General features: G+C 41.7%; 1 protein-coding gene across 2 annotated transcripts in view; it reads left to right on the forward strand.

Annotated features, from left to right (window-relative positions):
- Nucleotides 1-17,626, forward strand: part of ARHGAP26 (Rho GTPase activating protein 26) — a 419,879-nt gene that overhangs the window by 213,084 nt on the left and 189,169 nt on the right. For both annotated transcript variants that reach the window (XM_021702216.2, XM_021702215.1), the window contains exon 12: nt 11,125-11,161. In XM_021702216.2, the coding sequence (XP_021557891.1) occupies nt 11,125-11,161 (37 nt within the window). The remainder of the gene's footprint in view (nt 1-11,124; nt 11,162-17,626) is intronic.

Here is a 17,626-nt window from a genome sequence, read left to right on the forward strand (position 1 = left end):
CAACATCACTTGGCATCAGGGAAATACAAATCAAGATCACAATGAGATACCACCTCACACCAGTCAGAATGGCTAAAATTAACAAGTCAGGAAACGACAGATGTTGGCGAGGATGCAGAGAAAGGGGAACCCTCCTACACTGCTGGTGGGAATGCAAGCTGGTGCAGCCACTCTGGAAAACAGTATAGAGGTTCCTCAAAAAGTTGGAAATAGAGCTACCATATGACCCAGCAATTGCACTACTGGCTATTTACCCCAAAGATACAAATGTAGTAATCCAAAGGGGCACGTGCACCCCAATGTTTATAGCAGCAATGTCCACAATAGCCAAACTATGGAAAGAGCCAAGATGTCCATCGACAGATGAATGGATAAAGAAGATGTGGTATATAGATACAATGGAATATTGTGCAGCCATCAAAAGGAATGAAATCTTGCCATTTGCAATGACGTGGATGGAACTAGAGGGTGTTATGCTAAGCAAAATAAGTCAATCAGAGAAAGACAATTATCATATGATCTTACTGATATGAGGAATTCTTAATCTCAGGAAACAAACTGAGGGTTGCTGGAGGGGCAGGGGGGTGGGGGGACAGGGTAGGTGGGTGATAGACATTGGGGAGGGTATGTGCTATGGTGAGTGCTGTGAATTGTGTAAGACTGATGAATCACAGACCTGTACCTCTGAAACAAATAATACATTATATGTTAAAAAAAAAATGATAGTAGGAAGGGAAAAATGAAGGGGGAGAAATCGGTGGGGAGATGAACCATGAGAGACTATGGATTCTGAGAAACAAACTGAGGGCTTTAGAGGGGAGGGGGGTGGGGGGATGGGTTAGCCTGGTGATGGGTATTAAGGAGGGCATGTATTGAATGGAGCACTGGGTGTTATACGCAAACAATGAATCATGGAACACTACATCAAAAATAAATAAATAAATAAATAAATAGCGGGGGAAAAGATACCATTGAGGAAGTCCATTGGCAAACCACAGAATGGGAGAAACTATTTGCAAAACATACATCTGACATATCCAGAATGTATAGAGAGCTCATAAAACTTAGTAACAAAAAGAGAAGCTGCGCTAAAAGATGGGTGAAAGTCTTGGAGAGACATCTCACAAAAGAAGATTAAGAAAGTCCAGTAAGCTCATGAAAACGTACTCAATATTATTAATCATCAGGGAAATGGAAATTAAAACCACGGTGAAATAGTATTACATACCCACCAGAAAGGCTAAAATTAAGACTGCTAGCACCATGTGTTTGTGAGTATGTGAGCAACCAGAGCACTCAGACATTATTGGTGGGAGTATAAAACAATGATTTTGGAAAAGAGGTTGGCAGCTTCTTGTTCAATAACAACCCTCTCACCCCCACCCCCCATAGTCCCTCAGTTGGTTAAGCATCTGACTCTTGGATTCTGCTCCGGTGGTGATCTCAGGTCGTGAGATTGAGTCCTGGGTCAGGTTCTACATTCAGCGTGGGGTCTGCTTGAGATTCTCTCTGCCCCTCCTGCTCCTGCTCTTTCTCTAAAATATGTAAATAAATTTAAAAAAAAAAAGAATTGTGCATTTCATTGTAGGTAACTTTTACCTTAAAAATTAAGGCTGATAAACCAATATTTAACTTTAATAAATGATAAGCATACTCAAGTGCTTAGATAGGAAGTGTTGATGTCTGCAATAATTTATCAAAAAATAAGTTGGATTGGTGGATGATACAGAGAGATGGCTGGATACATGATCAGGCAAATGTAGTAAAATACTAACAATGGTAGGATGGAAGTGATGGGTTCTATGTGTATGTATTCACTGTCGCTTTTTTCCTGTAAGTTTGAAAATGTTTCAAAGTAAATGTTGAGAGTAGGGAGTGAATATGCTGCTCTGGCCGACCTGGCCTAAGTCATACTATCTGTCTACCCCCGGAGTCAGAAGTGGACTGACCTCTGCCTGTGATGGAGAGGTGTTACCCTTGGAAGGAGAGCAGGGTACACTCACCTAATGACAAGTGAATGAACACTGTGGGTAACCAAAAGACAAATCTTCGTGTGCAAGGGCTCTGATGGTCCCAACCTTACCCTTTACTCCAGTCATTGTGTGGGAAATCGTATGGTATCTTGATAAACCTCCTCCTTTGACACTGTCTGGAGATAAGAAAGGGCCCAGTCTAATAACTTTTTAACCTTTGTAGAACCAGAAAAGATTCTAGAATCTGAAATAGAGTTTGTAAACCCTATTCTGTTGCTTGGGTGTTACAGGAAAACAGAGATTCCTCATGTCCAAGAGCTAGGGATCCCCTCCCTGCCAGTTCAGAGCAAAGAAATCAAAGCGAATATTCCCAGAACCCCTTGCTGCATATGCTGGGTTGACATCAGGTTTATTCCTAGATTTAGGGTAGGACCTGTATCCGAGGAAACTCGGCTTTGAGTCATCTGTCTAGAAATGCAGTAGTCTGACCTCCCAGTTGTCTGTAGGGAAAGAAGTCACCCGTGCCTGTGTTGGATAAATTTCCCTCCTGCCTCTGGGAGAGGCATTGTAGGGGTTAATAAGATCATTACAGTGCCACTTGCCTCAAGTTGCCTGAAAGACGAAGGGACTGGAAGTTGAAAGGAGTGAATTTTGTGCAGTGACTCACTGTCTGGCTGTCCTTTCTCCTGGGCAGGGCCCTGCTCTAACAGCAGAACCTCACAAGCTCCAACTTTGGAATCATGTATACTGTACCAAAGAATTTCTCATCTGCAGTTTTCCAAAGCATAAAAGAACAAGGTTCCCTCTTCTGATGGAGCTGTGCTACTATTTCCAAAGACATGGAGGGGGTGTTGGTGGGGGGGGGAGGGGGCAGAGGAACACAGAAAGACTTTCTCTGTTTAAAATTACAATTTTTGTCTGGTGAATGGGGTGGTAGAAGCATCATGCTGATGGGCTAGTGCGTTCATACCCACTTTTTAATGTTACGTCAGTGTGAAGCCAGGAAATGTTAAAGCCAGAAGACTCCTCACACAATGATCTGACCACATCCTACATACGTGTCAGCTCATATGCTATCTACTTAATGTAGTGCATTTGCTATCAAGTGAGCTTGTGTTTTTTTTCTGTTGCCCTTAAAATTTTCCTGAAATACTCTTCTTACTCGGGCATTACTTAGATTTCATTTTTCCTCTTTTGCGTCCAGGTTTGTTTATATTGGCTGTGACTCTGATCTTGGGTTGAAAGCTAGGGAAGTTGCTTATAGGGGTTTTCAGGATTTCTGAATATGAAATGCAAGGAAATTGCATAATGTTGCAGCGTTTCCTCTTCTTGTTGCTCACTTGTTACCCAAAATACAGTAGTTCCTTCTAGAAGCTTGAAGGAATTTGGCAGGTCTTACCCTCTGATGGTCTATTGTCGGTCTAGAGAGTCAGTGTTATCCTGATTTGAGGTTGAATTTTTCTTGAGGTCAAACAACAAAGCTTCCTGAATTATAACTATGGCAACAGTGTTTATATAACAGGCAAATCACAGGGCTGTGGGGGAGGAGCATGTACAGCAGTCAGTGTTAGTAACTCCAGAAACACTGCACTCATGCTTAAAATCCAGCGGGACCAGAAACAAGTTACAATAGCTGGCCCACCCCTTGGCTGCATCTCTGGGTGTGACCGACGACCTGCATGCCCCATGAGGACCAGTTTCACCTCTTGCCTTAAAATTCTATGATCTTAAATTGAAATTTCTCACAGGAAGTGTGTTTTAAGTGTCAGCGACACTCAAAATGTGAAAGCCTCACTCTAAGGATAATTTCCTCATTACGGTCCTTAGGGCCCACTTCCGACCCACTGAGAATGACTGAAAGAAGGTTCATCCTTTGTCTTAAGCTCCTTTGTCCCTCAATCAGGAGCGACTTCTTAGACACTAACAATATGCCCAGCATTGTGTTAGATGCCAGGCAGACCCCCTGGTAGAAATGTAAGACAGAACTGGTCATAAGGAATTTATTTGCAGAATAGAAATAATGGAAAATGGGAAATTGTATTTTGAAGTATTAAACTGTGTAGACTAGACTGTCAGAGCAGTGAGAGGCCAAAGCAATAAGGGGGTCTGCAGCCATGAAGTCAGTTAGAACATCTTTGTGGAGGTAGCAGAAAGGGAAATAGCATTTTTGAGTACTTGCAGGTGCTGTGAGGCTATTTTAGTTCTTCTAAGACCCCCTCGAAGTATTATTACTTAGCTCTACTTTATAATAAGAAAACATACTCAGGGGATGCTTGGGTGGCTCAGTCAGTTAAGCGTCCGACTCTTGGTTTTGGTTCAGGTCATGATCTCAGGGTTGTGAGATTGAGCCCTGCGTCAGGCTCCATGCTCTGTGGGGAGTCTGCTGGAGATTCTCTCTCCCAACTGACCTCTCCCTGTTCTTTCTCTCTCTCTCAAATAAATAAATAAGAATAAAATCTTTAAAAAAAGAAAACATACTCGGAAGTGTTAAATTGCCACGTGAAGGCACATGGCTAAAATGTGGTTGAGCCAGGCTTTAACACCAACTCTCCGGGGCCACAGCACTACTCTGTCCACCACCCTGCTTCACCTGACGCTAGGCCATTTCCCCCATCCTGGAATCCATTGAAGGCTTGTACAGGGGAGAGGATAGGGTCACAATAATTAAACCTCAAATGAAGCGGCATTTGTCAGCCCGGGAATGCCCAGGGCCACCTTCTAGATGAAATGGAGCTTAGTTCTTATGTGTCAGAATGACATTCAGCAGTTTCTCTGCTTTCCTGGACTATGAAGAGCTCTTAACTGCCACTTATTTGTATCCCTCTGAAATCTGCCGTCCTAGGACTTCACCCTGACTTTCATCTCCGTTCGGAAGAGTGAGTCTTGCCATTCTTCCACCTGACAGCCCTTTGAGTATTTGAAGACTAGTATTGTGATCTCCTGATGGCTTTTGTTCAGCGGAAAGAGAGCAGAGCCAACAAGACCAGGTAGAAGGCCAATGCCAGGGTGCCCACAAGTGGTCCAAATCTGGCTAAGGGCAGTAGAAGAAGAAATGGGGATGAGGAATAGATTTAAGGAATATGATGATAGAATTGATAAGCTGGTTATGGTGACTCCCCAAGGAGAATGAGGATGGTATCCATGTGGAACGTGGATGCTAAGAGGGTAGAAGTAGCAGGTGTCTAGAGCACTTTGTTTTCCCCCAGTATTACTGAGGAATTAATTATACAAGATGTAAGCCCTTTATATCCTTAGGTACAAAGCAGCCGGAAATGCTTGAACAAATGGGAAAGAAAGTGTATTTTTCTGTCATCATTGTCATAATCATGTTGAACAGCAAGTAGTTGTTTGTATTCACTGGTATGCTGGTGTGTTAGTATGCAAGGCTTGAGCGGCCATCAGATTCTCTCTCCAGTTGGCTTCAGGAGCACAGCCATTTGATCACTCTTTGCTGGGCCATTTTCCAAGAGACTGCCTGAGTCTGCGGTGCCTCTTTTGTATAGGGGAGGGGAGACTCAGTAGCATGAGGTATAGTAACCCCTTCTTTGGTTCGCATTTCACAACTTCCTGGTGACACCCTTTTGAGTTTTGACAGCCTTGAGTTAAGCCAAATAATGTAAATCTGCTTTATATTGTCTCGTAATAAGGCCTAAGTTGTACATTTTCATTCTTCTCTAATGTAGAGATTCCTGAAGCAGTCCAGATATTTGGAAGAATGACATATAGTCCCTCAGTAATGATAGATCTGCTTACCTTTTCTATCTGGTTAGTGCATCAGTGCATTGTCTTCATCAACTCCAACATGGGGCGGGGGGGCGCCTGGGTGGCTCAGTCGGTTAAGCATCTGCCTTCAGCTCAGGTCATGATCTCAGGGTCCTGGGATCGAGCCCCACATCTGGTTCCTGCTCAGCGGAGAGCCTGCTTCTCCCTCTGCCTCTGCCTACTTTGCTCTCTCTTGCAAACACTCTGTGTCAAATAAATAAATAAAAAATCTTTAGGGGGAGAAAAAAAACTCCAACATGGGGATTTAAAAAGGAAAAAAAAAAAAATCAGTTTCTCCTTTATTCTTCTACTCAAAAACTGTTCATCCAGTCAATGCTTATTGAGTGGCCTGCTATATTCTAGTCACTGAACCCTCTTTCCGAGTAGTTCTGGAGGGTGCAAGAGCAAGGTTTTCACATTTGTTCAAGAATAAGTCATTGGAAAGAGCCATCAGATACATTTTCATTGACTTGACTTTCAAGAGAGCCCCTCTAAGTCAGCAAATGCGATACCGGTAGCAGTGGAAAGGGTGAGCAGAAGGGAGGGTTGCTAGGTGAGAAACAGAAAAGCAGTGGCAGCCATTTTACTTCCGTTTTCTCCCGCGCATCAGGCTGTGATGAGAGGCACACTCCTAATGGGAAGAGGAGGAGCCAATACCTAGCTCCAGAGCTCTGGCCCCTAGACACAGTCTTCTTTATTGCAGTGTATTCAAACTGGTTTTATCTCTCCATGCTTAAGATTCAAACAGTTTCTTCTCAAAGCTTTCCCAAGTGTATCTTGTGGCCCACTGTGACAAGAGGGTCCCTCCGTGATCTAAAAATGCATGTCCACTATTGAGTGGCATTCCACAGACCCAGGTTGTCTTACTCGTAACCTCTCAGGAGTGTCACTTAAAGTTTCTGAATTTAGCCTGTTAATAGACTTTGATAAGAATTCGAATGTGGTACTCTACTAGGAAATCTGTCTGCCCCACAGTCCTTGGCAGTGCTGGCTAGTTCTCTGCATATGTGCTCAGAGTTTCAGGGAAGGATGTTTTCTGGGCATCCTGAAGTGTCTCAAGCTGGTTGTGGTTTTCAATTACTGCTATGTTTGTATTAATTGGAAGTTTGTGGAATTACTGTTATGTTTAAATTGGGTGGAAATTTTGTTCTTACATAATGGTTGCATTGTTGCCACTTTAATTACTGCTTAGCTTCTTCTGAGTTCTTTGTTAATTGCCAAGGTGTTTTTTTTTCTCCCCTAGAAAGTGGGACTGAGTGGGGAAATTGCATGCCCTTGTGGCTGAGCACAGCTAGTCTAGAGCACTCTGCCACTTGTTAGTTTTGCAAGCTTTGGAAAGTTATTTGAGCTGCATAGTGCCGTGAAGTAGAGGCAGTCTACTGCCCTATAGGCTTCGGGATGAAATAAAATAATTCATCTCAGCGCTTAGTATGGTGCGTGGCACATGATTGGTGAAAAAGTGGTTGAACAAGTGGTTGGTGGTAGGTGGTTGCTTTTGTTTTTGACTGCTTTTTTAAAAAAAAATTGAGAACCCATTGCTCTGTAAGTTGACTTTGGATGGTTCTTTCTCTTCCTTGCCCTTAGTCCCTTAATCAGTTTCAGTTGGTTAAATTAAAATGCTAATGAGCCCAGTGTTACTGGATCCCTCAAACTACATTCCCATCCTTAGCCTTTTATCCCAGAGGGGATAAGTGTGAAGAGAATTAACGAGGAGGATGAAAATGATGGTGGTGAAATTTTATCTTTATGGAACTCTAAGTGGGACATGGAATTGGTATTCTCTGCTTTGTGTTAAATGTTTTATATCTATTATCTTATTTAATTTTCACAATACCCTTAAGAGGTAGGGAATGTTAATATCCTCATTTTACAGGTGGCATGATTAAGGTTTAGAGATGATAAGTGGCGGAAGAAAGCGTATTAACTGGATTAGTCTTCATAGGAGCCATAATTCAGGGACTGTTTAGTGACTCGTGTCCCCTTGAATTAATCCAGTAGAGTTGTGTTCTATCCTTTCAAGACAAAGGCTCTTGAGAAGCTTACTTGAAAGCTTGTAAACCTGAGATAATTCGGCTAATCAGTCATAAGATAGAAGCCATGGCCAAAGACACCTTTTATTTCAGGAAGTTGGCCTCGCCTCTGTGCTTCAGTATTACACTAGTGGGCCACCATGAGATCTGTAGAAGAAGATTTCTCCTGAAACTAATATAACAATGTATGTTAGTTATATTTGAATAATAATAATAATAATAATAAAGATTTCCCCAGAACAGACTGACCATTTTTCAAGGGTGAATTGCATGCCCTTGGCTTCTGCCAGTATGGGAGGAGGTATTTATGAACCTATAGACTACTGGTTTTGCTTGGTAGTAATGCGCATTTACTACTGCTTGGAAAAGTTAAAGAGTATTGTAACCTCCCTGTGGAGGCAAGATAGAATAGGAAGCTTCTCACTGGCTCTCTGTCCTTGGACAAACTGTGTAACCTCTCTGGGCCTCAGGTTTCACATCTGCAAAATGGGAACAGTGCTAGTACTTATGCCATAAGGTGGTTAAAAGGATTCAGTGATGTGTGCGGTACTTGGTAAGTTAAACAAAGCCATTCCCACTTAGTGCTATTACCGTGCTGCCATCTGGCCTGTGTGGTGGTGAGGCTGCTCCCCCACCCTGGGCCTTCCTTATTGGGCCAAGTAGTCACACAGTTCTGGCGGGCATGGTTTGTTAGCTTTATTTCAAAACTCATTCTCTTTGGCTCATTTACCAAACTAGCAGAGATGAATGGCCTGGCCTCAAAGGATTGGGCAACACATGCTTCTGGCACCTTTGGCTCATTGATCATGCCTCTCCGATTTGGGGAATGCTTGGGTGTTGCAGGCAAGCGCTTCCTGAAACCCAGGAAACCTTGAAGGAAAGTACTTTGGTGCAAATTCTCCTCCTAATAAAGGAGAGTTAAAAGTCTTGCATTTCGTTCTTCTTTCTGGATTTTGTCATTTATAAACAGGAGCAAGTTTCTCTCAGAATGTTTAAATTTAATAGAATGAATTGGTCAGGGATGCTGAAAAAAAAAAAATTCTTGACAAAGTAGGGTCTCTTCCCTTGCACTTGGCTTACCCAGTTTCCAAGGTTAGTGAACACCATTCATGGGTTGCTGGTCCTAGCTATTATGAGGCTACCTGTTTCACTCACAGGTCACAACATCCTGCAGGATTGTGTTGCTGCCTCTCTGCCCCATCTTCATCTTCCTCCCTTCTCTACTATGCACTGATTGCCGGTTGCACTGGTCTTCCTCCTTCCAAAAGGCTGTGCCAGGATCACAGTCTTTTGACCCCTCATCTCTAGAACTTTTAAGCATAAAAACTGATGCCTTTGCCTCAAGTACAGAAACGCTTTTCTTTAATCCTCATCCTCCTGACTTTCAAATAGTGGTTCTTTAGGAAATCAATAATAATAAAATGGAGTAGTGATTTGTCTTACTTAGAGTTTGATCATTCAAAACCCTCTTGGCCAACTCCTTCAATTTACAGATGAGGCAGTAGAGGCCCAGACAAGGTGAGAGCCTTACCCAATGACACAAGGCAACTGAAGGGCTAGGTTGGAAAGCTCTTGACCAGCCATTCCAACCCACACTTGCTAGCAGGTAGAAATCCCTTTTAGGGTTTCATGACTCCTTTTTAGAGATGCTTGGCTCACTGCCTCTAGGGGTTAAATAAGTGGTTCTCGGCCAAGAGTAGCCATCAGAATCACTTGGAATAGATAGGTAGGTAGGTAGGTAGATAAATCGATAGATACATACATACATATGTACGTATGTTCATACATACATACTTATGATGGCCAGCTTTACCCTATGCATTTTCATATATAAAGAATAATAATCACCAAAGAGAGATTTAGAAAACTATGATTTTTTTTTCCCTTTATAACTGGGGGTTTATCTTACTTACTAATGTCACCATATTAGGGATTGGCAAAGTGCCCTATAGACCAAATCCAGCACACCACCTGGTTTTTGTATAACTCAGCATTTATAGATGAACATTTGCAATTGATTTGATAGGAAATACTGACTTGGAACCCTAATTAAGCCAAATGTTATCCTCCTTATGTAAAACCAACAAACAAATAAAACCCCATTCTTTTGATTGGTGGATCTGCATTTCAAAAAATTATACTCCTTGGAAGAGAGATTCCACAGGATTCTGATGGCCATTCTTGGTTAGAACCACTTACTTAACTTCTAGAGGAACTGAGCCAAGCATCTCTGAAAAGAGACCCTTGGAACTCTAAAAGGGATTTTTATTGTGAGGAATATTATACCTGTATTTCAAAAAATTACTATGTTTTAAATTTTGTCAACCAAAAATTTGTGGAAATTCATTTTCTCTCTTGTTAAACAAGTATCTGCATAATACTGATTTTGTTTCTTGGCCCGCAAAGCCTAAAATATTTACTGTCTGGCTCTTCACAAAAGAAGCTTGCCGACTCTTGCAAGTATGTCATTGTGTGTTTTATATTGGGGTATTTTCTCTTTTTCTCTATTGGAGCACTTCCCCTTTTATGATTTCTGTGAATAATTTAAGGGATTTACATTGTAAAAGTAACGAATTTTCCTTACAATTTTCAAATTTCAAAACCATATGATGTATTGGTTCCACTCCCCAGTGTTAACACTTAGCAGTTTATAATGTATCTTTGTCCTGACTTTGCCATTTACTAGCTGTGAGACCTTAGTTAACCTCTCTAAGTCTCAAATTCTCCATCTGTAATACAGTGATGGGTTCCTACTCAATAGAATTTTGTGTAGATAATTTGAGATCATTCATGTGGATTGCTCAGCACGTTGCTTGGTGCACAGTAAATGCTTAATGATTGTAACTATTTAAAACTTTTCTTCTTTTTAATTTAAATATACACATAAGTTTTTTTTTTTTTAAAGAATATGACCTTTTTTTTTTTTTTTTTAAAGATTTTATTTATTTATTTGAGAGAGAGAGAATGAGAGACAGAGAGCATGAGAGGGAGGAGAGTCAGAGGGAGAAGCAGACTCCCTGCCGAGCAGGGAGCCCGATGCGGGACTCGATCCCGGGACTCCAGGATCATGACCTGAGCCGAAGGCAGTCGCTTAACCAACTGAGCCACCCAGGCGCCCAGAATATGACCTTTTTTTATAGTAAAGTTCCATAGGTGATTCTGATGTATACATACTTGAGAATACCTGAAGTAAATACTGGGAAGTAGATAAATTTAGAGAGGATTCATGTTTGGGGGTCAGAAATTGCCTTCCATTTTATAGCATAAATTAGGGAAAGGGGGCAGGTAATGATCTTATTCATTGAACCTGTAGGGTGGTAGAAAATTCACACAAGTAAATGTTTATTTCTATTTTCCAGGTCTACAATTCGAACAAAGACAGTCAGAGTGAAGGAAGTAAGTATGTCCCTTGGATAATTTTCTACAGCTGGGGTTGGGATTGAGCTTTAAAAGTTGCTACTCTGGGGAAGAACCACCAGGGGGTGCTGTGGGCATGTTGGGTCTGCCCCATTTCCCTGGTGTAGTCCATTGCTTTCATCCTGACTTACCAGGTCCGTGACTCCAGGACATTTTAGTGAGCCTGACAGGCAAGGCTGTAATGACACCTTGCGATATATAACCCTTCACACTTGACAAAGCATTTTCATGTATATTATCTCAGTTAACCCTAGGTCTTGAGAATTTAGCTCCACTAACCACTTAGAAGCCACTCAGTCGAGTACTATGCAGCTTCCCAAGAACCTTGTCCTAGGAGAAAGCCAGAATTGCCTCCTACACAGTCTTGTTCAAAGGATTGGATAGGCAACAACTATTTTAGGGATTGCTTAGTAACTGTGTTCTTTGTTATCTTTTTGGAGAAGAAAGAGTGGAGACGGTGAAGTCCGTAATAATATTCCTCTTTGATGGGGATGACCCTGGGCAGCCTCTGTAGAATATACAGCATATTTCCCCTGCTGCTGGCTCTGAGCACTCTGGTTAATCATAATTTCCAAGGACACCTGTAACCTTGTAAAGGTGATGGGATTGAAATGAAAAGCTACTGCTAATGTTAGGGCTGATGATGTCCTTGGTGCATAGGAGTACAAACCAATTCCTTCCAGGTTGCTTACAAGAGTGCAAAGGAAATCCTGTCCCCTTGCTTCGAACTTGCTTTGTAAAATCCACTTGGAGAAACATTCAAAGAGCCCTCCCATGAATTCCAGTGATGTCAAAAAAACCAGTAAAGCAGTGCTTCTCCATGTGGACAAAAGGATGAGGTATTTTTGTGTGTGTTAAATCCATTAAAGGACAGAGATTTTCCTTTCATTCTTTCCAAAATACAGATTTTGACCAGGAGTTTTATAAAAAATATTAAGTAATTTGGAATGGTTGCTACTGGTAGGTTAAGAGGACTTTAGAAGAGGGAAAAAGTTTTTTCTTTTTTCTTTTTCCTTCAAGAATTGAATAAGGGAAAATTTTTTCAAGTAAACATTCAAGGAAACAAGTGCTCCCCCTCCCCCCTCCCCCCCCGTATCCCCAGGTGGGATTGTTTTAGTGTATCTGAAATCAATTCTGGCTAACTTATTCTAAAATAACAATAGCAAAAACCACAGTAATAAAAAGGAAGGAATATGGAAGGCTATTGAGTAACTCGCAGTAAGGTAGGAAGAGCTGAAGAGACAGGCTTGAAAACACACCAGCTCTGGAGCCCCAGGAACCAATAAGAAAGGGTCTTCTGAATAATATCTGCAGGATGATGAAGCTCTGAACTGTTTTTTAGTATCTGCCTCACTCTTCTGAAGATTCAGATTCCCAGGAAGATAACAACAGGTTGGTCTAGCTTAGGCTGACGAAGGGGAAAACAACATACTGTTACTGACAGTTTTAAGAGTATTGCATAAAATGGGAGCAGGGTAGTTTTCCAGTGGGAAATTGGGGAACCCACCAGAACAAGAGAGGACAGATGGCCAAGCAGACTTAAAAAACATGCCCATGCCGTGCCCCAACCTGGGACACACTGTTCTATAATGAGCGACCTGAGAACTCTGGGGAATGAGATGCATATGAGTGACTACCAACGAGAAGTTTGCTGTGACTTGTGATAAACCTTCTCCTCTCTGCTTGAGATAAGTGCCAGTAGATTTGAAGATGACCCTGATTCTCTGGGTGGGCATGCCATCTGGTTATACCATTCTGTAGTGCCTTTGAGGAATATGTATTGGAAGCCAATATCCTTTGAACCAGTGATTTGTCCTAAAGAAATAGACCAGAGTACAAAAATGTTTGTGCAACAAAGAAGTGCACTGGAGCATTGGTAATAATAACAAGGGGAGACAATTAGATGTGCAATAGGAAGTTGATTAAAAATATCAAGATATGGGGTGCCTCTTGGTTTAGGTTCAGGTCATGATCTCAGGGTCCTGGGATCAAGCCCTGTGTTGGTCTCCGCGCTTAGTGCAGAGTCCTCTTGAGATTCTCCCTCTCCTGCTCCTCCCCGCTCACGTTCTCTTCTTTCTCTTTCTCTGTCTCTTTCTTTCCCTCTCAAATAAATAAATAAATAAAATCTTTAAAAATATCAAGGTACTGTGTAGTCTTTAAAAAGAACAAGAGTGATCTAGGTATATTTGTGGGAATGGTGCCCTCAGTATATTGTTTTGTTCTTGTTGTTGTTTGGGGGGTTTTGTTGTTGTTTTTAACTTGACAGAGAGAGCACAAGCAGGGGGAGCGGCAGGCAGAGGGAGAAGCACGCTCCCCACTTAGCAGGGAGCCTGATGTGGGGCTTAATCCCAGGACACTAGGATCGTGACCTGAGCTGAAGGCAGACACTTGACTGAGACACCCAGGCGCCCCACACAGTATATTGTTAATTGAGGTTTAAAAAAAATCAGCTTACAGAGCAATGTTCTTAGTAAAATATTTGACTTCTCTAGATATATTGATAGAAAAAAGTCTGGAAACACCTTGATCATAAAATTGTAATGTGGATAGAGTGTAGAGTATTGGGAGGGACTGACCTTCTCTATTTTAAATACTTCTCCATGCTTTGCATTGTCTGCAATGAGTATATATTTTTTTAATTTAATTTTAGTATGTTATGTTAATCACCATACATTACATCATTAGTTTTTGATGCAGTGTTCCATGATTCATTGTTTGCGTATAACACCCAGGGCTCCATGCAGAATGTGCCCTCTTTAATACCCATCACCAAGCTAACCCATCCCCCCACCCCCCTCCCCTCTAGAACCCTCAGGCAGTGAGTATGTATTTAAAAATCTTAGCTGTTAATAGATAGCAATTATCCACCACTTACTATGTTTAAGGATTTTTTTTTAATATATTTTTTTTAAGATTTTATTTATTTATTTGAGAGAGAGAATGAGAGAGAGAGAGAGCACATGAGAGGGGGGAGGGTCAGAGAGAGAAGCAGACTCCCCGCTGAGCAGGGAGCCCGATGCGGGACTCGATCCTGGGACTCCAGGATCATGACCTGAGCTGAAGGCAGTCGCTTAACCAACTGAGCCACCCAGGCACCCTGTTTAAGGATGTTTTATGCATATGAGCTTAGTTAATACTTGAAACACTGTGTGAGATAGGTACTTTTGATCTACTTTGTATATTAGGAAATTGGGTTAGTAAACTCAGGCAGCACAATGTAATCTGAATTCTGTCTAACTCTAGAGGCTCTTGTTAACCACAAGGATATTCTACCTCCCAAAGAAAAGAGCAATACAAAAAGTTCCATTTTGGAGAACACAGACCCTTGCAACAGTTTGCTTTGGGCATCCCATTATTCAGAGAGCACAGAGAGTTGGCTGCCTGGAGTGTCAAATGATTTTTCAATTGCTTACCCTTTCATTTAACAAGCCGGAGAGAAAAATGACGGGTTAAAACATATTGGCCATTTTTCCAGGAGTGCTTTGGATAGAAACAATTTTTTAAAGTATTATTCCAAGAAATCTTTTGTTTCCAAGCTGGCAAAACCAGAGTAGGGTTCTGGATTGATCGTCTCTCACCTCCTCTGGCATCGAGACCCCATTTTCACATCGTATAATGCCTTAGCTCCCTTTCGCTTCTGACATGGTTGGACTTTCCATGTCTGTGGATTGAAGTAGTTTTCATTTTCCCTCCGCACCCGCCGTGGGGCTCATCTGCCACCACAGGCGGCACTGTTGTCCGGGGTCTGATTGTTCTGCGACCCTCTGCTTATGCCACCGTCGGAACTGTTTTTGAGGGATGTCAGTCTGACAGGAATTTCAGAGTTTGGCATTGCTCTTTTGCCTTGAATATTCACATTCTAAATGTCTAGCCTTTTCCTTTCTAGAAAATGTTGTCATGGGCATTTGAATGCCACTATTTTATCCCAGAGCCAGAGTGTTCTGAAGGGGCAGGTAGGAAAAGGGAATTCCTTTGGGGAAACTTCTGAATTTGTTGCTTTGATTTTGAAGTTCCTCTCAGGGCATACGGTGCCTGTGGGGTATCAGACCGCACCGTAAATAATGCGCGTCAGCTGCTGGCATTTTCCAAACGGCCCAGTTGTCAAGGAGAGGATGGCAGCAGAGAAACAAACACACATTTCTTTGCAGAGCCTTTTTCCTGACTTCTTCTCTAGCCTGTGTTTGGGTCTCACGTGTAGAGGGCTTGAATGAATCATACACATCCCAATTTGTGGCATGGGATCATCAGCGGCCCCTCCCTTCATTGATTCATTGATTCATTCATTTCTTTATTTCTTCGCTTTGAATTCTTTTCCCAGCTCCTATTTCTTTCCTTCTTTATAGACCACTATTCTAATGTGTACACTAAATTGTATTTTTGAGCAACATTGTATCTTTTATTTACCATGATGGTATGTCTTGTTCTCTTTCTTTGCTCCCTCAGCATTGCATTGGGAGCCATCCCTATTCCTCTGTCTGCTTCTAGACTGTGGCTTCTGTCCACTGCACTCTCTGTGGTGTATGACCCTGTATCTGTTTTTACAGAGCTACACACTCTATCTCCTTGTGCCTCCAGCTCCTCATGAGCACTAACAGCACCACGGTGAACATCTTTGTACAACTCGCATATCTCCCTGTGTGAGAATTTCTTTGGGATATACCCATGAGGAGAATTGTTGGCTGTCAAAGGGTGTGAGTATACTTAGTTTGAGGGAGTAGTTCTCTGGAGTGGCCCATCCACAGTCCCATCAGCCCTACACGAGGATTTCTTCATTCCTGCCAACTTTTCTGTTATTCAGCTTTCTAATTTTTTGTCAATCATATAAATATGATAGCTCATTATTGTTTTGATTTGCATCTGTCTGATAATTAGTATGTTTGAGCATCTCTTCGTATGCCTTTTGACTGGGTTTTCCCCTTCTTTTGACCGCCTGTTCATGTCCTTTGCTCATAGTTCTCTTCCATTTGCCACTTTTTTCCTATTGATTTGTAAAGTTTCTTCTCTATTTTATTTTATTTTTTTAAAAGATTTTATTTATTTATTTGACAGAGAGAGACACAGCAAGAGAGGGAACACAAGAAGGGGGAGTGGGAGAGGGAGAAGCAGGCTTCCCGCTGAGCGGGGAGCCCGATGCAGGGCTTGATCCCAGGACTCCGGGACCATGACCTGAGGCGAAGGCAGACGTTTAACGACTGAGCCACCCAGGCCCGATCTTCTCTATTTTGGATATTCATCCCTTGTTAGCTGTAGACATTTTAAATACATTTTTTAGATTTTTATTTATTTATTCATGAGAGACAGAGAGAGAGAGAGAAGCAGGCTCCCAAGGAGCAGGGAGCCCGATGCGGGACTCGATCCCAGGACCCTGGGATCATGACCTGAGCCGAAGGCAGACGCCCAACCATCTGAGCCACCCAGGCGCCCTTAAATACATTTTCCCATCTTGTCATCTATTAATATTATGTATGATATTTTTACTTGAATGTAAAGCCCTCTTACATATTGAAGTACTTTTTTTTTTTTTCACCTTCTGGTTTATGGTTTTCAAGTTGTGTTTTAAAGAAGGCCTTTCTGACCCATGTCACAAAGATGTGCACCTATATTTTGTTTCATTGGCTTCATGATTCTGTCTTCCCTGTTGCGGATTTTAATCCAACTGATACCTACCATCATATACGGTGTTTCATGAAGATCCAGTTTTACCATTATCCACATGAAGAGTCAGCTTTCCCACAAATGTCATTCTTTCTGCTTTTGACTTACGGTGTCAGCTTTATTGTATATTAGGTTTGTGTAGCTGAGCTCTTTCTCTGAGTTCTTTAAGTTCTTGGTCTGTTTTTTCTGGTGGTAATACCTCTCTGCTTTTCATGTGATGTCTTTGAGAAAAGTCTTCCATGTCTGGTACTCTACTTTTTAAGGTTTGACTTAGCTGCCTGTGGACCTCTAGCTTTGTGTGTAAATTCTAACATAAGTTTTATAAGTTCCTCAAAAACTTACAACTTTCCTTTAGAATTGTATTGAATTTATAGATTAATTCAGAGAAAATTGACACTTTTATAATATTAACTCATCTCCAAAAGTTTGGAATGTCTTTCCTTTTATTTAGATTGCCTGTGTCCTTTATCAGTTTTAGTTTTCTGCCTAGAGGTCTTGGGTATTCTTGGTTAAGTTAATCCTCAAATACTAACTTCAAAAACCAGTCTGCTATTTTTGCCAATTATATGGGCCTCTTCTCGGGGATCCTGCTGCCATCAGGGGACTTGCCCTGGGTTTGTTCATAGAATGTCAGTAATATACATCAGGGATACTGAGTTTTCTCTAGTTGTCCAAATTCTTGCCTGCTAGAGAAAGGGAGGGAGAAGATGCGAGTAAGAATACTAGAGAGGAAGGAAGTATGGTTTGTTGTTCCCTAAGCTGCTTTGCTGATCACACCCCATTGCCAAA

Source organism: Neomonachus schauinslandi, chromosome 7, assembly GCF_002201575.2.
Source record: "Neomonachus schauinslandi chromosome 7, ASM220157v2, whole genome shotgun sequence".
NCBI classification, from domain to species: Eukaryota; Metazoa; Chordata; class Mammalia; order Carnivora; family Phocidae; genus Neomonachus; species Neomonachus schauinslandi.